Raw genomic sequence first — 20,857 nt, 5'->3', positions numbered from 1 at the left:
GGCGGTGGAGAGAGGAGGAAGTAGGTATATGTTCAGGATACGTTCCCAGAGGCAGAATGAGCAGGTTTTGCCTAAACTGTAAATCCAGGGAACGGGAGGAAACAAGGATGCCCTCATGGGTTTCTAGCTTGAGCCCCTGGTTGAGTGCTTTCTTCCAAGACTCACGTCATGTCTCCCCTAGTAAAAGGTAAGGCCCAGCTAAGGGCCTTTGCAAGTCCACCTTCCCATCTGCAAAGTGACAAATCCCAAATCTAGGGCCAAAGCAAGCTCAACTCAGACCTTAAAGCAGTACAATCCATTTTTTTTTTTTTTAAGATTTTATTTATTTATTCATGAGAGACAGAGCGAGAGAGGCAGAGGGAGAAGCAGGCTCCCAAGGAGCAGAGAGCCCGATGTGGGACTCGATCCCAGGACCCTGGGATCATGACCTGAGCCGAAGGCAGACGCTTAACCATCTGAGCCACCCAGGCACCCCTACAATCCATTTTAAAATGTAGAATTATAGGGGCGCCTGGGTGGCTCAGTCATTAGGCATCTGCCTTTGGCTCAGGTCATGATCCCAGAGTCCTGGGATCGAGCCCCACATCGGGCTCCCTGCTCTGAGGGAAGCCTGCTTCTCCCTGTCCCACTCCCCCTGCTTGTGTTCCCTCTCTCGCTGTGTCTCTGTCAAATAAATAATAAAATCTTTTAAAAAAAAAATGTAGAATTATAAACTCCCGGCGGCTCCTGTAGTCAGGCCAGTCCCCTCCGGCTCCCAGTTGTCTTCCATAGAGCTGCAGCTGACCTGATCTCACTCTGTCCTTAGCATTTGGGGAGGTAGCCAGCCAAAATCAGGGCTTGAAGAGGCATATAGCTTCACCTTCCAAGGAGTCTGAGCCTGGAATTCCCCACCACCACCACCATGCCCCCCGCTAGAGGCCTGAAGCACTAATTAAAGATGAGCCACTGATGGGCCTCAGGGTTCTGACCAGACCAGAACTTTGGCCATATTGACTTCTTGTCTCCCGGCCCCTTGGTCCCAGTCCCTGAGCTCATTTCTGGTTAGTGTGGAAAGGAAGGTTCTTCAGGGGCATCCCAGACTCATCATTGCCAAGCTAATAGGAGGCCCGGTTCTTGTAGGCCTAGAGAGACAGGAGACAGACACTGCTCTTTAGGTATAAACCCCACGGGAGGCAAAAATTATGTGTGTCCAGAACCTCCAGAAGTCAACGTTAAGTGGACTGAGGAGAACTAGGAGGCAGATGTGTCTCCAGGGATGTTGTGACAGGTGCTATGAGGGAGGCCACCAGGACCTGACCGGGTTTGAAGGATCAGAAAACACTTCCGTGAGAGGCTGACATTTAAGCCTAGACCGGAGGGATGAGCAGCCAAGCAAAGAGCATTCCTGGCAGAGGGAACTCTGCCTCTAGAATGAGCTAGAACACAAAGCAGGTGTGGCTGGAGCAGGGTGGAGGACGAAAGAAGAGATGGCCTGAACTGGAAAGGGAGAGAGACCAGGCCCAAACCGTGCAGGGCTCGAAAGCCATGTTTATGGAAGATGGGGAGTCTTCCCAGACTTTATTGCAAGAGAAAGGAAAGCCATTTGAAGGATTTTAAGCAGCGAACGACTCGCTCTGATTTTGCATTTTATGAAAACATTTGAGAGCACTGGCAAAGTGCAGATGGGAAAATGTGTAACCTGGACTGGATTGGTGACAGTGGGGTTGGAGGAGGTAGATTAGCTGGGAAGGATGAACGTGGCTTGAGCTCTTGGTGGCTGGTGGGACATTGACTAGGATGGGAAAGCTTAGAAGGGAGGGTCGAGCGGGAGTCCTAAATTTAGCTTGGGTTTGCAATGAGGGAGTATCTAGAGAGCTTACGACTCACCTAAGGCCGTTCTACTAGTTTGTGGCAGAACTGGGTTTAGAACCCTGTCCCTGAACCATCAGAGACAGGATTGGAACCCACATAGTTCAACTCCAAGGCCTCTACCCTGGACCACTGTGCCACACCATCTCCCAGTAAACAGTAGCCAAATTCGGGATCGAACATGATGCTATTACAATGGCGCAGGCCAAGGGCTGCATTGCCTCAGGCATGGTGGCCTGTGTGAAGTGGCGCCCTCTGGAGTCGATTTGTCACCGGAGGTGCCCGCTCAGTATCTGCTCCAGCGCAGCTAGGTTTTGTGTACAGAGAATGGCCAAGCAGGCGAGCTGGGAGGCTTTGGGTGGTGCTGGGGGCTCTAGCTCCACGGCCCGTCTCCTGCTGCATGCTCTCCTCTCACTAGTGGTAATTTTATCCTGGTGCAGAGAGAACGCAGCTTCCACAATTGGCAAGGCACGGCCTCAGACTTCCAAGCATTGCAGACAACTGGTGGGCATGCAGGGCCTCTCAGTGAGTCTTGACTTTATTTCCCTCCGATGTGCCTGCTTATATGGTAGCTCGTCTGTTTCTTGTAGGACCTTCCCGAAGCCACAACAAATAGCTGTTAAGTTCCACCAGTTTTTCACTACAACCTCAGTGGGCATACGGTTGAGGGTCCCAACAAACAGGCATTTTAACCAGCCACTTTACTACCAATTTCCCAACTAGGAAAGGAGGAATCCTGACCTGGCCCCAAGTGTACCCATTTTTGAACTGGCAAATCAAAAAGAAGTTTGTTTTCCGAATAGTGGGGACCTGTCACTGGCTTTCCTGTGACACTCAAGGCTTTTTTTTTTTTTTTTAAATCTCTGCTGAAAAGTTATTCGAAGAGACAGAACCTAAAGGGCAAACAGTCAAATCAGGGCCACACCTCCAGAGGGCACACTCACGTAGATTATAATGGACTTGCCTGCCGTGTGCAACAGGTGCCTGGGGTTGAAATAGTCATGGGACCAAACAAAGCCCTTAACCTCTCAGGAGACTCAACTATGTGAAAAGAATCATCTTCCAGGGGGTGGACGGATGGGCAACACAGGTGCAGGGGAGTGGGAGATGGCAGGCTTCCAGGTGTGGAGTAAGTCACAGGGATGAAAGTGACAGCGCGGAGAATACGTCAATACTGTATATACTGTTGGGCGGTGACCGACGGTAGCTACGCTTGTGAGCAGAGTGTCTGCAGAGGTTGAATCACTATGTCGTACACCTGAAACTAATGTAACCGTGTGTCAGCTATACTCAAAGCATTTTTTTATTACTATTTTTTAAGTAATCCCTATGCTCAATGTGGGGCTCAAAGTTGCGACCCCGAGATCAAGAGTCCCATGCTCTACTGACTGAGCCAGCCAGGTGCCCCTAAAATTTTTTTTTTAAAGAATCATCTGGGGGGCGCCTGGGTGGCTCAGTTGGTTAAGCGACTACCTTCGGCTCAGGTCATGATCCTGGAGTCCCGGGATCGAGTCCCATATCGGGCTCCCTGCTCAGCAGGGGGTCTGCTTCTCCCTCTGCCCTCTTCCCTCTCGTGCTCTCTGTCTCTCATTCTCTCTCTCTCAAATAAATAAATAAAATCTTAAAAAAAAAAGAATCATCTGGGGTACCTGGGTGGCTCAGCCAGTTAAGCGTCTGCCTTGGGCTCAGGTCCTGATCCCGGGGTCCTGGGATCCAGCCCCGAGGCTGGCTCCCTGCTCAGCAGGGGTCTGCTTCTCCTTCTCCCTCTGTCTGCTATCTTTCTCAAGTAAATAAATAAAATCTTTAAAAAAAAAAAAGAATCCTCTACTTCTCAAAGAGCTTTTTCTGTGCTCTCACTTAATCTTGATGTAAGCATGCTCTATTTGTACATGGAGGAACTCAGGTCCCGCCGACAAAGTTAATTACCTTGGAAATTAACTTAGAAGCTGGCCTGGACTTCAGCTGGAAGTTATCTTGTTCAGTCTCCCCATTTTGCAGATTGGAGACTGAGGCCCAGAGAGGAAAAGAATTCAGTGAAGGGTTCACAGAGAGCCAGGTGGCAGAGCTGGGACCAGAACCTGAGGAGCTGGGTTTTAGGTGACCCTGGAACCTGAACCATCTCAAACCTTCTGGGCTTCTGTGAATCACAGCTGGACCTCTGACCTCCCACTCACCCTTTCCACTCCCACTTGTAGGAATCCTGCTTGTAATGAATTTTGGAATCAAGCTCTCCCTTGCTGGCCTAGGTCTGTGGCTCCGCACTTTGTATTTCTCCCAGGCCTGGGTCCAATGAGGAGGAGGTGGTTCTGAATGAAATGAACAGGCCAGTCTTAGAATATAGGAGGAAGATTTGTTTAAAAAGAAGGGAGAGGGGAGGGGAAGAAGGAAGAAAATATATGCATGTTTGTGTGCTCCTAGGAAAATAGCATAATGACCCAAAGCCCCACTGCCACAACCCCTGGGGAGTGCGTGGGGGGCCGGAGGTCCTCCTGGTCTCCCCACCTCCAGGGGCCACTGCCCTTGCTCAATTTGCTTTTGCCAGTGGCTCACCTTCAGTACCCGTCCCTTAATCTTCACCTGGCTGTTCAGATCTTTGCCCCTCCCCTAACTTCATCCAGAGAGGCCCTGGCACTGCTCATGGCGCCGTTCTGATTTTATTGCCTTTATAACACTCATCACTACCTGAAAGCTTGTGTATTTACTTGGTCTGTGTCTGCCCCACCCGGGTTCCGTGAAGGCAGGAATCCTGTCTTTTTTCGCACCGTCAGGCACAGAGCAGACCGATGCTCAATGAGAAGTGAGTGAGATTGGCTTTCGCTTTCTACTTTGAACACTTTGTATTTTAAAACATTTTTGAAGATGATTATTTTTACATCAAAAGAAAAAAAAAAAAACCCAGCTAGGTTACTGCAGAGGACTCTACCCTCAGCAGAATGTCTTGGGTTAGACAAGTTTCCAAATGAAAGCAATTCCTTCCTAGTACCGACTGGAGACTCAAACCAGAGAGGGGCAGCGCCTGGCCCAAGTCCACACAGCACTCAGCAAGCCAGGCCGGGACCCAGATCCCCCTCTTCCCAAGTCAGCCTGGAGACCTCCCGGGAGTGTCTGGATCCGAGCAAGGCGGAGGGGTCTGCGAGAAGTGGAGGAGAGAGAAAGCGCCCAAAGGGGGAGAAGTCGGCGAGGGCGGGCAGGCAGAAAGGGAGGAGAGTGTGCAAGGTGACCCAGAGATGCGGGGAGCGGGGCGGAGGGGGCGGGACGGGTAATGAGAGGGAGACGGAAAGGAAGGGGCAGCCGGGTGACCGAGGGCGCCGGGGGCGGGGAGGCAGGTGAGGGTGCGACGGGAGGGAGCGGAGAGGACTATGGCAGGGGAGAGGTGGGGGGAACCGCGGGCGGAGGAGAGGGGCGGGCAGAGGGCCGGGGGCGGGGCCAGGGGGTGGGGCGTGAGGAGGCGGGTCCCCAGCTCCGTGGGGGCCGCAGAGCGCCTGCGCAGCTCTCCGGAGGTGGCTGGCTGCCGGGCTTCCTAAGGACTGGCCTCCGTCCGGGTCCGCTGTGTCTGGATCCCGGGAGGCTGGGGACCGGGGGTCCGCCCCGAGCGGTCGGAGCGCGCCGGAGCTGGGAAGGGGCCCCCAGGAGGCCGGCCGCAGCCACGTCACGCCCAAGGTCACGCTGCAAATGGCAGCCGTGGAGATCTCGCTCTAACAGCGGGCTACCTGGACTTTGTCCCCATCGAGCCCTGGAGGTGAGGAGGAAGGCCGAGAAATTCAGGCTTGCAGCCCAGAGGCCTCAGCCCCGGCTTCCAGAAATGGAAGACGCTGTGGGTCGGGAGCCAGAGCTCTTTGTTCTAGTCTTAGCCGGGCCCGTGACTCCCGGCGTGGCTTTGCGCGAGTTCCCGCCCCTCACTGGGCCTCCATGTACCCACCAGTAAAGTGGGAGGGTTTTTGGATGGCTCTCCCTAATTTCCAGATTGACTTAAATTCATTTCCTTGTCAGACTTCCGCTACGGCTTGCCCCCGGCTTCGCCAGCCACTGCCCTTCCTCAGCAGCAACTTGGCTGTACTCTGAAACTCTGGACCCTCAGGTTTCCCCCAGACCACCTGGGATTGTCTGGAATCGACTGTGTGGGGCAAGAAGCTGCACCCAGCCTCCCGACAGCAGGCTGAGGACTCGCTTCTTGGGCATGGAGTCAGTAATCCTTTTACTGGCTCCCCACCTAGGCAGACCTTGTTACCGCCAGTAAAGACGCATCAGAGGCTTAGAGACAGGACCTGGTTCTGTCTGCCTTTGGCTCTGTGCTGTGCCGATTCACCCAAATCAGATTGTTTTAAAATCCAAATTTGTCTAAGCATGATGCAGTAGAAGGGAGCACTGGCCAGAGTCTGGAAGTTTGGGTTCTGGTGCTGGCTGTGTACCTTAGGCTAGTATCTGCTCCTCTCTGACTCAGTCTTCCCTGATAAACAAGGGGTCTGTCACATGGTCTGCAAGGACCCTGTGTCTTTGGTATTGTTAACAATAGTAATAGCAATCATAATTGTTTCCTTACCTTGACCTACAAGGCCCTGCCACAGTGGGCCCTGTCTACCCAAAGCAGCAGACTTGCCGTTGACCTACCTCGGGCCTTTGCACTTGGTGTTTCCAGTGCCAGGAACACTTAACCACCTCCATTTCCTGCATAGTCATTCTTCAGATCTCCCCCAAAACTTGACTTACTTAGGAAGTTCAACACAGATGGGATCCCTGGGTGTATATCCTTATGGCACATGCTGACTTTGTTATACTTCAGTGTTTGTATAGTTCTTTGTCTAATATCTGTGTCTCGTATTCTTTAAAGCCTGTAAATGCCAGGAGGGCTGGAAACCTATCCTGTTCCCTAGCATCTAGCACATAGTAGGTGCCCAGAAATTTGTGGAATGAACGGATGATCTCATTTCATGCAACAGTCTCGTGAGGTTGGCACATCGTGCTCCTCTTCAGTCAGGAGACAGAGATTCAGAGAGTGACACTCCTAGGGTCACACAGTAAGTGGGAAGTGCCAGAATTTGAACCCAGTCTGGCTCTGACCCCAAGGTCTGAACTTCTACCTCACTGCCGTCTCATTCCAGGATCTTCTGCTGTGAGGACGTGCCACAACTCTGGCCCACAAGGCCCGGAGAGAGAAGACCTTTAGGTTGTGGCGGGGGGGGGGGGGGGTCTTGTCCGGCTCAGTTTCTCTTTAACCCCTGGTGGACTTAGGGTGCACTTGCCCCCCTCCGACAGGCCCATGGCGCATCGGCTGCAGATACGACTGCTGACATGGGACGTGAAGGACACACTGCTCAGGCTCCGCCATCCTGTGGGAGAGGAATACGCCACCAGGGCCCGGGCCCACGGGCTGGAGGTGGAGGCCGCCGCTCTGGGACACGCCTTCAGGCAGGCCTACAGGACTCAGAGCCACAGCTTCCCCAACTACGGCCTGAGCCAAGGCCTCACCTCCCGCCGGTGGTGGCTGGATGTGGTCTTGCACACCTTCCAGCTCGCGGGTGTTCGAGACGCGCAGGCTGTGGCCCCCATCGCTGAGCGGCTGTACGAGGACTTCTGTAAGCCGTGCACCTGGCAGCTGTTGGAGGGGGCCGAGGCCACCCTGAGACGGTGCCGAGAACGAGGTGTGAGGCTGGCAGTGGTCTCCAACTTTGACCGGCGGCTGGAGGACATCCTGAGGGGGCTGGGCCTGCGGGAACACTTTGACTTTGTGCTGACCTCTGAGGCTGCCGGCTGGCCCAAGCCTGACCCCCGGATTTTCCGCGAGGCCTTGCGGCTTGCTCGAGTGGACCCGGCAGGAGCAGCCCACATTGGGGACAGTTACCACTGTGATTACAAGGGGGCCCAGGCTGTAGGGATGCACAGCTTCCTGGTGGTTGGCCCAGAGCCCTTAGACCCTGCGGTCAAGGGTTCTGTACCCCAAGAATGCCTCCTCCCCTCACTGTCCCATCTCCTGCCTGCCCTTGACCGCCTGGAGGGCTCACCTCTGGAACTTTGAGTCTGACGAGGGAAGTCGAGGGAAGTCGAGGGGAGTGGCTCCAGCCAACTAGAAAGCTCCTTCCTTTCTGAGATCAGGCCTTTGCCTCTCTCCCTGCGGCGTCCACATGCGTTCTGACTATAAAGCGGTGAATGCAGGGCTTTGAGCCCGTCTCCACGCCTCTCAGGTGATTTATTTGTCACACCTGTGTCTTTCCCCACCCCACCCCCCACCCCCACCTACAAGATTCACTGAGGGCCCAACTAGCTTCAGAACCGGGCACATTCAAAAATTTGTTTTAGCAGCAGGGCCCTATTGTTATGGGAGATCTTACTGGAACCCCAATGTGCAAAACAGCAAAAGCAAGAAACTTCTAGGGTTGAAACAGGTTAGCCCCACAGTCGGGCCCTGAAGCCTCTATGACTCCCTGTGGGAAGCAGGAGATCGGAGGAGCTTAGTTTGGAAAACTGGGGTGCTAAGCTGTGCTGTAGGGACATGTCCTCTAGGACTATATAGTGTAAATAGGATCTCAGAGAAGGAGCACCCAAATTACATCATGAGAAGAAACTTCTTTCATGCTTGCCATGTGTTGTTAGTCCTTTACATGCAGATAGAACCCTCAAAGCTAGCTAATGGGCAGAGGTAGCGGGACGTGCACTTTACAAATGAGAAACGTTCAGAAGTTAAGTAGCCTGCCTGACGTTGCAAGGAGAGTTGTGGCCCTTGAGACGGTGCAGTGGTGATCGTGGGAGAACAGGGAGGCTGTTCCACAGGAGGCCGGTTTTGAAGAGCACCCGAGTCACAGGTGTTAGCATGGAGGTAGGAGAGCACAGGGAACGGGGACAGGAGCTTGAGGTGGCAGGAGTGTAGGACACATGCGGGGAATGACTAGAGACTGAAGGAAGTAGGCTGGGTTTTAAAAATTCCATGTCCCTTCCTGCCTCTCCCCTCTTCACACTCCTCTCACACCTGCTTGGTACTTACCAGACGCTTGTATTCCTTGCCTACTGCCAGGCACACACACGGTGTTAGGTTCTGGTGCCAGCTGCTGGGGAGGGCTCCCGAGTGGCCCCGAACTGCGGTGACATTTAGGTGGGCAGAGGAGTAAGATGCCTTCCTGGCAGGTGGCCCATGAACTACGGACCGAGGGCTGCCATGGAGAGTTAGATTGGCAATTTGGGGGCATGGTGTGGGGGGTGCCTTCGGGTGCTGGGTTGAAAAGGTGGGCTCTGACCCAGGATTCTGGGCAGAGATTGTGCCCATGTGAGGGGAGGGAGGCTCTTCTCAGACTTGGCCAAACTTCCAGGTTGGTACGAAGCCCAGGTGACATTAATTCCCAAGTATCAGGCAGTGAGGACGTGGGTTGAGCTGTACTCTCAGAGCTGCAAGGGCCTCAGAAGTACCTGAACCGAAAAAGTTGCCATTCGATCTGTGGACTGGATCTGATCTACCCAGTGTTTGGAGTAAATTATTGAGCAAACTTAAGAGTGGGGAGGGCTCTGGCCCCCATCTTTGAGCCCAGGGGCCTGAAGTTGTAGGTAAGATTGCCTCTGAACTGTGTTCCTAAATAAAACAGGAATGTGAGCACCACTGTTCTGATGTGACCTCAGAGAACAGGAAGGGACTCGGCCCGGGGTTCCAGCAATGCAGGGCCCAGAGCCGTCTCGGGGCTCGAGTGGCTGTGTGCGCTGAGCCGGGCGTGCGCATGAGGGTGAGGAAGATCTCTTTCCTAGCAGGCGTACCTCTTTAGATGTGAGCTGGCACTTGGGGGATGTGCCCAATTTCCCACAAAGAACATGGAAGAAACTTTTCAGTCTTCTAAAACCTTTAATAACAGACGTGTTCCCTACGTCTGGCCCTCCTACTCCCTCAGCTCTCTGGGGCTTGAGGCCCTCACTCCGGGTCTCCACATTATGTCGGGGGGGGGGCCACGAGCTGCGGGGAGGGGGCAGTTTTGGGGGTGTTGCAGTCAGGTTTCCTCCGGACAGGATCCCCTCAGTCTCCTGAGCCGCCAGGCTGGACCTGGTGGGGGGACACAGCCCCCCCCAGGCCAGAGTCTTCTGGCCAAGAAGAGCCTCGCAGGAGTTCTGAATCAAAGCCAGGGACAGGGCTGGAAGGCAGTGCTTTTCCAGAAGAGTCTACCACACACACCTAGGCACCTTTCCATCCACCCGTTCGCTCGCCAAGTATTTCTTGCACAACCGGGCACCAGGCACCATGCTGGGTGCCAGACACGATGTGGTGAACAAGACACCCACGGAGGGCCAGATGCCTGGTGGATTTGGGAGACTAAGGCCCCGCGGGTAGCAGGCTCCCCACAGATACCCAGCATGTCACGGCTGAACCCAGACCTGAAATGGATCCCCCACCCTCCTAAAGCTGCCCATCAGGCAGAGGCAACATCGGGGGTGGGGGGGAGACACTGGGTAGGAACATGGCCTGGACGCGTGGTGGGGAGCAGACCGGGGCTCCCGGTGGTCGCGGATCAGCGGATGATGGAAATGGTCTGGTCGGCCACCGCAAAGACCGGGAAGAGGGGCCCCGAAAAGGGCACGTGGTGGGCGTGGAGCACCGTGCCCGAGGCCGGCTCGTAGAAGAGCAGTTCCTGCGCCTGCAAGTCTAGAAGCACGCCCAGCTGGGTGGGGCAGCGCAGCAGCCCCAGGGGCTCGTGCTGCCCGTCGTGGGAGAAACGGAACTCCTGGTCGTAGCGGGAGAAGACCCAGGAGAAGGTGTTGTGGCCCAGACGAGAGTCACTGCCGGAGCCCTTGCGGGGCAGCTGGCCCAGGGCCACGCCCACCTTATAGGCACAACTGTTCTGGACGTTCACCATCCAGGTGTGCAGCCCAGCCTGGAAGGAGGTGGCCGCGAGGGCATTGGGCCAGTGGTCAAAGCGCTCGGGGGCATCTGCACAGGCCTTGGACTTCTTGGCATTGAAGGTCAGGGTCCTTCGATCATCTGACAGTTGCAGGAAGGGGCTGACGGTCCTCTCGTCAATACGCACGTCCTCCGTGCCTGCCAGGACGAATTCTCAGAGTTGCCCAAGGCCCACCGTCAGCCCTGACCCGGTCCTGTCAGGCAGCAAAAGGCTGCCGCACCACCCACCAGTAACGTGACCTCACACAAGCCCTTTCCTCCCTCTGAGCCCCCAGCGTCCTCATCGGTAAAATGGGGATCAGTCGGACTTATCACAGGGTGGACGTGAGGACCAAATGGGATGATACATCTAAAGTCCCTAGCATTAATTAAGTGCTCAATAAGTTGTGGCCATGACAACAATAGTTATTAATTATTAGTCTAGGACCCTCATCTGTAAACTAGAAAGAAGGCCCAGGGAGGAGAAGCAAGTTGCCCAAAGTCACACACCTAGTTGGTGGCAGGGCAAAATGAAGACCCAGCATTTTGCTCCCACATCTAGCACCCTGCACCGATCACAGCGCATTCCAGTTGAGGCCTGTCTGCGGCCTCCAGATCAGATCTGTCCTAGGGGCAAGGCCCCGGGAGCTAGGAAGCATCAGATCCGTACTTCCCGTACTTCCCAACAACTCACTGAATGGGACTGCCGGCAATCCGGCGCACTCTGATACGAGTGTGCAGAGCAGACAAGCTGGAGCTTGCGCCAAACATGGGAGGCTAACACCCAAGGAGGAGGGTTAAAACTGAGGAACAATTCGGGGCACCTGGGTAGCTCAGATGGTTGAGCGTCTGCCTTCGGCTCAGGTCATGGTCTCACGGTTCTGGGATCGAGTCCCACATCGGGCTCCTTGCTTAGTGGGGAGCCTGCTTCTCCCTCTGCCTGCCACTCCCCCTGCTTGTGTTCTCCCTCTCTCTCTCTGGCAAATAAATAAATAAGATCTTAAAAAAAAAAAGCTAAGATATTAAAAAATAAAACAAAAAACAAAACTGAGGAACAATTCAATCCATTACCCTAACCTCTTTGTGATTCATGCAAACACCACAACCAGGAGCACAGAAGCTTCCACCTAGCTTGGGAGATTCTGCTTGGGGAACTCCCGCACTAAGTGGGAATTCCCGCGGGAGAAGACCGTGTCGCGTTTACCTCCGTGGCCTTAGCACTCAGCACGAGGCCAGGCCACAGCCGGCCTGAGTTAGTGGTTAAGTAAGTGAGGCAAATCCAGGCAGCTCAATTCTCGCTCCAGATGCTCTCCAGCTGGCCAGCACTTGTATCTTCTTAAAGAGAAACTCAGTTTCCAAGAAATAATACTAAGCTGTCCCACTCGGGCAGGACAGAGCTGTGACTTACAGGAACAAGATTTTTCTTAGAGCCAACAGAGCAGGCTGGGCTGGAAACCGGAAGGACCTGACCCAGCCGCCCCAGGCCCGTCCAGACCTTGGCTTCACCGACAAGCCTGCATCTAGCATCACTGTTTGCTTTAGCTACCGTGCCAGATGTTCTGTTCCCCAGCGTGACCCAGCAGCACACCCCAGCCGTCCAGCCAGCCGCCCAGTTGTTCCCCCTGGTGCTGGGCTCTACCAGCTCCTAACCTGAGAGGGACCCGAGAACCGCTGTCACCCAGAGTTGGGTAAGTAGTGGGCTCCGAATGCACTTCTCATTAAAGTTTAACTTGTCCGATTCCTGGGGATCCAAAATGCCCTCTGCTTCCTCGGTCCTTGTGGAAGGGGAAAAAAAAAAAAAAAAGACAAATTCAGGAAGGTTCTGGAAATGGATCTGGATCAATATAGGGTGATGGGAAAGGGACAGAAGTAAAATCTTCTTCCCGTGAGGGTGACACCAAGATTGGCAGCCAGGCCCCACACAGGAGCCCCCTAAAAAGGCTTGAGCCAAACAGAAAGCAGGGCTTTCCCCTTGTGTCCCCCAGGAGTCTTAATTCCAGCAAGGCGGACAATTTGCAGGGAGGTAAATACTTGGTACCGGTATTGGAACTTGGAGTTGGTCTGCTCTGTAGGAGAAACAACCTGCTGCGTCTCTTAAGTTAGCAGCAGAACAGGGATGGCACCTGAGCCTCTTACGCACCAGTCTTTCCACTCCCCCGACTTATGTGGAGAAAATCTTGCCTCCTTCCAAAACCTACTGCAGCAAAACCTATTGGTTCAGTAAGAAGGTACAGCCATTCCTCTGCTCTTAAAATGCAAATACCCTTGGGGCACCTGGGTGGCTCAGTTGGTTAAGCGACTGCCTTTGGGTCAAGTCATGATCCTGGAGTCCCAGGATCAAGTCCCATATCGGGCTCCCTGCTCAGCAGGGAATCTGCTTCTCCCTCTGACCCTCCCCCCTCTCATGCTCTCTCTCTCATTCTCTCTCAAATAAATAAATAAATAAATAAATCTTTAAAAACAAAATGCAAATACCCTTGAGGGATCCCACAAGAAGGGACTATCAGTTATCACCCCAACCATAAATTAGTTCTAGCGCTTTGCTCCCAGTAGCTACCTCTCCTCAGCTCACAGGGGCACTGGGTTTGGCTGGAGGGAACATGGGAACGTAAGATGCCTAGGAGGGGAGAATTACCATTTATTAAGTATCCAGTTTCCTTTATAGACTCTCATGTAATCTTTGCTATAACCTGGTAGATAGCTGTTATCCCATTTGACAGGAAAGAACAGAGATTCAGAGAAAGCACTCAGCTAAAAAGGGGAGCTGGGTTCAAGTCCTGCCTCCATGCAAAAATAGGACAAACCCAGTCTGGAGTCCAGGCACTGTTCAACATAATTTTCCCCTTGATCTAAAATGAAAATAATCAACGGGGTGTAGGGCAAAGGAAGGGTTCGCCAGAGACCTGTGCAGACCTCTGAACTGGGTTCTGAGAAAGAGCTTTCCCACCGCCTGTGACCCTGAAGATGGCTTTGAGATCAGGCAGCAGTTCTGAGAGCACATTCTCTTCTCCAATTCTCTGGCTCTGCCCATAATGAAGGAGCAGGGAGGGACAGCGGGGCACAGCTCATGGGTGCAAGCTCTTTGCAAGACTTGTCACTGACTGTCCTGGCTTGGGAAGAGCAAGGTGACCAAAGCCCTAGAAAAGCTAAGAGCAGGCTCTGGTAACAAAGGCTCTTTGTGGTCAGGACAAGAGAGGGGCTGTTGCCATCTTCCCAAAGCACTGAAGCTGGGGCTGGGGGGGCCCCAACCATCAGACGGGGAGGAAAGAGGAACGAGCCCATGTCGGCCGTGCTGAGCCAACCCAAGGCAAATCTGAGGACAGTCCTAGACACTAGAATCTAGACAACTAGCTGGTCCAGCACCTCATGATTCAGAAGGGAAAACTCATGGGGACTCCGGGGTGGCTCAGTCGGTTAAGGTACTGCGTTAAGCGTCTGCCTTCAGCTCAGGTCATGATCCCAGGGTCCTAGGATCGAGCCCCGCTGTTCGCCCTGCTTGTGCTGTTCACTCTCGCTTTCTCTCTCTGACAAATAAATAAATCTCTCTCTCTCTCTTTTAAAGTATTTTTTTGTTATTGTTGTTTTAAAAGCCTAAGGAATAAATTCCAGATTAAATCAGGAATTCTAGCAGGCTCCCTCCCTGCTCGGCAGGGAGTCTGCTTCTCCCTCTGACCCTTACCCCTCTTCATGCTCTCTCTCTCATTATCTCTCAAATACATGAATAAAGTCTTAAAAAAAAAAAAAAAAAAGGAAACAAAAAACACACCAAACACCGTTAAGAACTTTGTGGGCGGGCGCCTGGGTGGCTCAGTTGCTTAAGCGACTGCCTTCGGCTCAGGTCATGATCCTGGAGTCCCGGGATCGAGTCCCGCATCAGGCTCCCTGCTCGGCGGGGAGTCTGCTTCTCCCTCTGACCCTCCCCCCTTCTCATGTGCGCGCGCTCTCTCTTGAATGAATGAATGAATGAATGAATGAATAAATAAATAAATAAATAAAATCTTTTAAAAAAAGAACTTTGTGGGCACAACTAGCAACATTTGAATATGGACTGTATATTAGATAATAGTGTTACATCAACATTAAATTTCCTGAGCTTAATAGTGACACGGTAGTTATGTAAGAGATTGTCTTTGTTCTTGAGAGAAAGATGCTGAAGTATTTAGACGTAAAAGGTCTCGCTTTCTGCAACTTACTCTCAAATAGGTCAGAAAAAGTAAGTGCCATATATTCACTTGTTAAATAGGTAGGAAGGAAGAGACAAACCGACCAAGAAAGAGAGCAGATGTGGCAAAATACTAACAATTAGGATTTCTAGCTGAAGCTCTTTATACTGTTTTTGCAACTTTTCTCCACATTTGAAATATTTCAAAACAAAAAAAAATTTAAAGATCAATTTTTTTTTCACAAATCAGAGCAGCTTGAAATTGAAGACAGGATGGTTTTAGAGGAAGATGAAGAAGGTAAAGGAGAAAGAGAAGACTAGCAGAAGTGTGGAAATATTAAAAGAGGGAAAAAGCAGGAAGAAGCCAAGCGTTTAAAGGAGACCGTAAAATAAAGTTGGGGGCATCCGTACTGAGGGATGCCTTCACAGACTTGCCAAAGAGTGAGGTAAATCTATACGTACTGACATGGAGAGATCCAAGAGAGCCTAATAAGTTATAGAACAGCAAGTATTAAAACAATCCCAACTGTGTTAAAAATATATATTTTTAGAGGTAAACAAGCCCAGACATACTCTCGAGGACTCTATTTACATAGCAAAGTTCACAAGATACATATCTGACTGTTAAAGCTGATCACCTCCAGGGAATAGGATTGGGAAGGGGTGATGGAGACACACACACACAAAAGTTTTTTAAGTAGTCTCTATGCCCAATGTGGGGCTTGAACTCACAATCCTGAGATCAAGAGTCACATGCTCTACCGAATGAGCCAGCCAGGCACCCCGAGACATTTTAAATTTTCAATGGTTTTATATTGATGGCATTCTTTTCTCTTTCTCTCATGCACACGTATTACTGTTGAAATTTAAATATAAAAATAGTTAAGAAGAATGGGCTGTGCTCCCCCACATACAGCTCTGAAATCTCTCACAGAAGATGTAAGAATTTAATTTCTTTGCCTGGCAAATTACATCCTCTTGGCCACTTCCTCAGGCTCTTGGCTCTCAGTCTTTCAGAACCCAGGGAGAGCCTGGTGAAGGGCTTTTATTATTGCTTCATTAAAGTGCAAATTTTGAGTGGTGGTTAACACAGACTTAGGTTTCAAAGATCCCTTCATCAGAGAAAGGGGGACTGAGGCAGAGAAGACGGTGATGGGACAGGTGTTGGGTGTGGGTTCACGCCCCAGCTGTGGGGCATAGGCAAGTCCCTGCCCCTCTCTGAGTCTCAGTATTTTCATCTGTAGATGGGGGTGTAAAATACTCCAATAGCGGGACTGGTTATTTTGTAGCAGGATAACATTTCAGAAAGCCCTTGGCAAGCCTCTGATTGCTAAGTGTTTCTTTCACTACCCTTGCAAGGGGATCTAAAGCAGTTCTCTAAGTCAGAGGCAGGAAGACCCCCGTCCAGGGAGCATGGATCCAGGGCAGCACTCGGTGGCACAGCACGCCTTGGGCTTTCGCCCTGGAGCAGAAGGACCTGAATGCGGACTAGTTACAGGCCTACAGGCAATGGTCTCCATTTGCCCAGGCAAATGACGGGCTATACTCACCTTTCAAAAATCTCCTGCTCCTTCTGCTGTGAGAAAAGAAAACAGAGTCAGGCTTGGTACCAGGAATTCAGCAGGTAGTCCAGATTTGAATATATTCAACTGGTATGGAGGGTGCCACACGGACAGACTCTAGCATAAAGCATTCTGTTCCTGCATTAAGACCCAAAACAAAGCTATCTGGGTTCTTCTTCGCACACCTCCACACCGCGCACTCACAATGACTCAGTCGCCCGTGCCTGGTGCCATCCTGCGTTTCGCCAAACCGCACTGCAGGACGACGTATTTACTAACACCTCACCCCCCACCAAGACTGCCAGCTCCTGGACGGCTGGGACTCTTTCTGAATCTTCCCTTGTGACCGTCCCAGCGTTTGGGACAGAATGTGCTCTGTCCGTGGAAGCTGAGTGACTCAGTCAATGCACAATCTAGGGCAGCGATGGAAATTGCCCTACTTGAACTGCAGAACAGCTCGGTTGTTCCACATTCAGATTTCTCTGCTTGGCATATTTACTCAGATGTCAGATTGTCCCGTTAAAACTGCAAGTATCTGCATCTCTACAGAAAGTACTTTGCAGGGATATGTACCAAAATATTACCACGGTAGTTTCTGGGTGGTGAGATTAAGGACCGCCCGGGGCCATTCCCTCCCTCTGCACACTTCCGAACCCTCTCTCTAGCTCTCCACTTCCTTTAACGTAGCTGTTCCCCTTTACCTTTCAGGCACCAGCTTTGAAGTTATTTCATCTGGGAAGCCTACCCTGACCACTGCCACCCGAAAGCCTGGACTGTGGGGTCTCTAGCTCCCAGTGATGTCCTCTACAGAAGACATAACCCTCCATTATCAGTTTACGGATTCGGCTCCGTAAGGCCACGAGGCACTAACAGCTGTGTCCTGTATCTCCACCCCGTGGCACAAGAGCACGTGGTAGACACTCAGTAGATATCTGCTCACTACTGAAAGAACGGTTAGCAGGTGCAAAAAAAAAATCCATTTAGTTTTATTCCCTTGCCTCATCCCTGCTCCCCAAATTATCCTTATCCACCCAACTCTTACCAATAAACATTCTCGATGTTTTAGACTTGGGGGGTGTCTGGTCCACTGGTTGTGTCCTCACCCCTGCCTGACTTACAATCAGCTGGAGATCATCCAGATGGGTGAGCATGCCCACCAGGCTGGTCCGGATGGCGTCGAGCTTCTGCAGCGCCTCAGTCCAGTGGACTCGCTGTGTCAGGATGCTCTGGTGGGCCCGCTCTTCTTCACCATGCACCTGTTCCAGCAAACGCTGCTCCTCGCTCTCACACAGACTCCTCACCACACCTAGCCTCTGGATGACCAGTTCCCGCGCCGCGCTGGCCGTGCTCTGATGAGGGGTAACACAGAGAATCGGGTCCTAGCAAAGCCCCAGTCAATATTAAGAGGATTTGGGCTCAGTGGGAAGGAGTGCTGGGGTTGATTAGCCATGTCTGCCACAGGCACAGTAATGGAAGAAACAGGTGCTTAAGCCATCCCAGCCTTAAGAGTTCCCAAATATGGTTTAGGGTAAAGAAATATAAGATTCAGACATCCAGGTCATATCTCATAGAGCCGGGATAACAGAATGGAAGAGCTGGGTTAAGGTTAGTGGGCATGGTCTAGAGATAACTAGAATCAATTATTTCATAGTTGAGAATACCAAGGTCAAGGGATCAGGGTCAGAGAATTACAGAATTGTAGAGCGAAAGAGCCTACAAAGTCATCCCCATCAACAGGATCCGAGCCAACAGTAGTCCAGTTGATATTCTGACTAGGTTTGAGTGAAAAAAATCTCATTCCTTCCTAAATCTGTCCATTCCAATGGCTTCCACGGTGGAATTCTTATTCATGCCAGGGGGCATGCCATCCACTCCAGTGAAGCTAATGTGGGTCTCCTAGTAATTAGCACGGGGCCTAGCACACAGTAGGTACTCAAATAGTTCCTGAATGACTGAGGAAGAAAGTTTCTTCCGACCAAGTCAAAAATCTCTTGGTAGCGCTCACAGGCCAAGTCAGGGACAGAGCTGGGACTAGAACCCAGTTCTTTCGACTCTCAGTCTAACACGATTCCCTTTCCCCCAGTGCCATCGGAACAGTCAGTCCTCCCAAAAGGCTGCATGAAACACCTGCACTCCTGCCAGACAAGGGAGAGTAGAACAGTCTCCTTCATGCCAGAACGTCAGGGATAGCCAGCAGCTTTCTCTGTGCCCTGCCTGTGCAAACCTGCTCTGTACAGGTAACGACCCCTGCTTTACAGAAGAAACGTAGCCGTTCCTCTTTACCTTTCAGGCACCAGCTTTGAAGTTATTTCATCTGGGAAGCCTACCCTGACCACTGCCACCCGAAAGCCTGGACTGTGGGGTCTCTAGCTCCCAGTGATGTCCTCTACAGAAGACATAACCCTCCATTATCAGTTTACGGATTCGGAGAAGAAGAAGAAACTGAGACCCACAATTTGCCCAGGGGAGAGGAAGAGAGTGAATGGCCTAAGTGAACCCAGGAGTTAGTTCTGACTCCAACTTCAGTGTTCCCTGAGCCAACATAACACACTAGTTAGGAAGTTAGGCTTTATTTTATTTTAAAGATTTTATTTATTTATTTGTCAGAGAGAGACAGAGCACAAGCAGGGGGAGGGGCAGAGGGAGAGGGACAAGCAGGCTCCCCACTGAGCAGGGAGCCTGACGTCAGGCTCGATCCCGGGACCCTAAGATCATGACCTGAGCCGAATGCAGATGCTTAACCGACTGAGCCACCCAGGCGTCCCAGGAAGTTAGGCTTTAGAGACAGACAGTGCCTAGATTTAAACCTTAGCTGATCCACTTACTCTCTGTAGGATGTTGAGCACATTACTGATCTTCCCTATGCCTCAGTTTTCTAATCTGCTAAATGAGGATAATAATAGTACCTACAGCATGAGGTTATTGTGGAAGATTAAATGAGTTAATACATACAAAGTACACAGAACGAAGCCCAGCACATAAGTGTTCAACACCATTAGCTATTGTTCTCTCTATCCCACCTTGCTGCCTTGCCCACAGGGGTGGCTGTCCGTAGCCATGTTTGTACTGTGTGATCAGGACCAAGAACAGACCCTGGCCCAAGATGCAGCAGACACTCTCACTGAAAGACTGTAATCAATTTCTTTTTTTTTTTTTTTTTAAGATTTTATTTATTTATTTGACAGAGAGAGACATAGCGAGTGAGGGAACACAAGCAGGGGGAGTGAGAGAGGGAGAAGCAGGCTTCCCGCGGAGCAGGGAGCCCGATGCGGGGCTCGATCCCAAGACCCTGGGATCATGACCTGAGCCGAAGGCAGACACTTAACGACTGAGCCACCCAGGCGCCCCAAGACTGTAATCAATTTCAACACATTTCTCGATTCATTCCCAGAAAAGTGTAGCAGAGAAAAAAAATTTCCCTTTCCAAAGATATGCCAGAATAAACTAAACACTGTCCTAAAACAAAGCACAGAAATGCTGGAAAAATAGCCCAAAGCATCCTTTTAAAAGTCAAGCTGCTCTGGCAGCTAAGTAAAGGAAATCCCCTGGAGTCCAAGCGTATGTAGAAAGGAAATTGAAAACTGGTGTAATCAAGAGCGGAGACTCTATTGCCCTGAATGCAGCTTGTGATTTATTTTAGAATTTTACACTCCTCTAAACTTAAGAGCCCAGTAAAGACAGAATTATATGGAAAAATAGACAAATCCACAGCATAATATGAAACCATAAATGCTTCTTGCCAGCAATCAGTAAATATGGCAGATAAAAAATTAGTAAGTATAGAGAAGATTTGAATATGAAACATTTACCTAAAGTGACCATGTTTTAGGGCATAGAGCAAGTCTCAACAAATTTCAAACAACTGATATGCAGACTACAATGAAGTGAGAAATTAGTGGAAAAAATAACAATGATAATTTTTAAAAGTAAAACCACACATCTGGAGATGTAGAGATTTAAAAACCTATTCCTAACAACACATAGTAAAATAAATCATTGTGGACATTTAAAAATACTTATAACTGAATAAAAATATTGCATCAGAAATTGTGAGAGCAATATGTAGAAGGAAATATAGGGCTTAAATGCTGACCTTGAGAAAGCAGACAGACTAAAATTAAGAGACTGTGTTCAGCTGAGGGAGTTAAATAACAATGGTGTATATCTCCCCCCTAAAAAAATTAGAAGGAAAAAATTTATAAAGATAAGAGGAAGGGACACCTGGGGCACCTGGGTGTGTCGGTTAAGCGTCTGCCTTCGTCTCAGGTCATGATCCCAGGGTCCTGGGATCTAGCCCCGCATCAGGCTCCCTGCTCGGCGGGGAGTCTGCTTCTCCCTCTCCCTCTGCCCCTCTGCCTGCTTGTGCTCTCTCTCTCTCTCAAATAAATAAATAAAATCTTAAAAAAAAAAAAAAGGAATCATACAATATGCACTCCCATG

At 51.0% G+C, this 20,857-nt stretch overlaps 2 protein-coding genes across 7 annotated transcripts in view; one reads left to right on the top strand and one right to left on the bottom strand.

The window, feature by feature from the left end:
- Positions 1-5,307: 5,307 nt before the first annotated feature.
- Positions 5,308-9,427, top strand: HDHD3 (haloacid dehalogenase like hydrolase domain containing 3). Of its 4 annotated transcripts, XM_054509361.1 has the most exons (3): positions 5,308-5,587; positions 6,948-7,012; positions 7,102-9,427. In XM_054509361.1, exon 3 carries the CDS (start codon positions 7,106-7,108, stop codon positions 7,859-7,861), a length of 756 nt encoding a protein of 251 aa, XP_054365336.1. In that variant the 5' UTR covers positions 5,308-5,587; positions 6,948-7,012; positions 7,102-7,105; the 3' UTR covers positions 7,862-9,427. The 4 variants fall into 4 exon arrangements, with proteins under 4 accessions (XP_054365336.1, XP_064434977.1, XP_054365334.1 ...); XM_064578907.1 differs by having other exon boundaries at positions 6,677-9,427; XM_054509359.1 differs by having other exon boundaries at positions 5,308-7,012.
- Positions 9,428-9,657: 230 nt separating this feature from the next.
- BSPRY (B-box and SPRY domain containing) overlaps positions 9,658-20,857 on the bottom strand; it is a 51,797-nt gene continuing 40,597 nt past the window's right edge. For 2 of the 3 annotated variants that reach the window (XM_064578903.1, XM_054509358.2), the window contains 4 exons: positions 17,536-17,766; positions 16,406-16,431; positions 12,344-12,468; positions 9,658-10,852 (listed from right to left, as the gene is read on the bottom strand). In XM_064578903.1, the coding sequence (XP_064434973.1) occupies positions 10,326-10,852; positions 12,344-12,468; positions 16,406-16,431; positions 17,536-17,766 (909 nt within the window). In that variant the 3' untranslated portion in view covers positions 9,658-10,325. The remainder of the gene's footprint in view (positions 10,853-12,343; positions 12,469-16,405; positions 16,432-17,535; positions 17,767-20,857) is intronic. The other variant, XM_064578902.1, reaches the window with a different exon arrangement.

Source organism: Mirounga angustirostris, unplaced genomic scaffold (genome assembly GCF_029215605.1).
Source record: "Mirounga angustirostris isolate CCGP_5_RB_7025 unplaced genomic scaffold, mMirAng1.0.hap1 SCAF_15, whole genome shotgun sequence".
Lineage (NCBI taxonomy): Eukaryota > Metazoa > Chordata > Mammalia > Carnivora > Phocidae > Mirounga > Mirounga angustirostris.
Note: the sequence above shows the minus strand (reverse complement) of the source record. Positions and strands in the feature narration are given on the sequence as shown.

Coding starts and splice junctions, on each gene's coding strand:
- HDHD3 (XM_054509361.1), top strand. CDS start 7,106: ATGGCGCATCGGCTGCAGATACGACTGCTGACATGGGACGTGAAGGAC.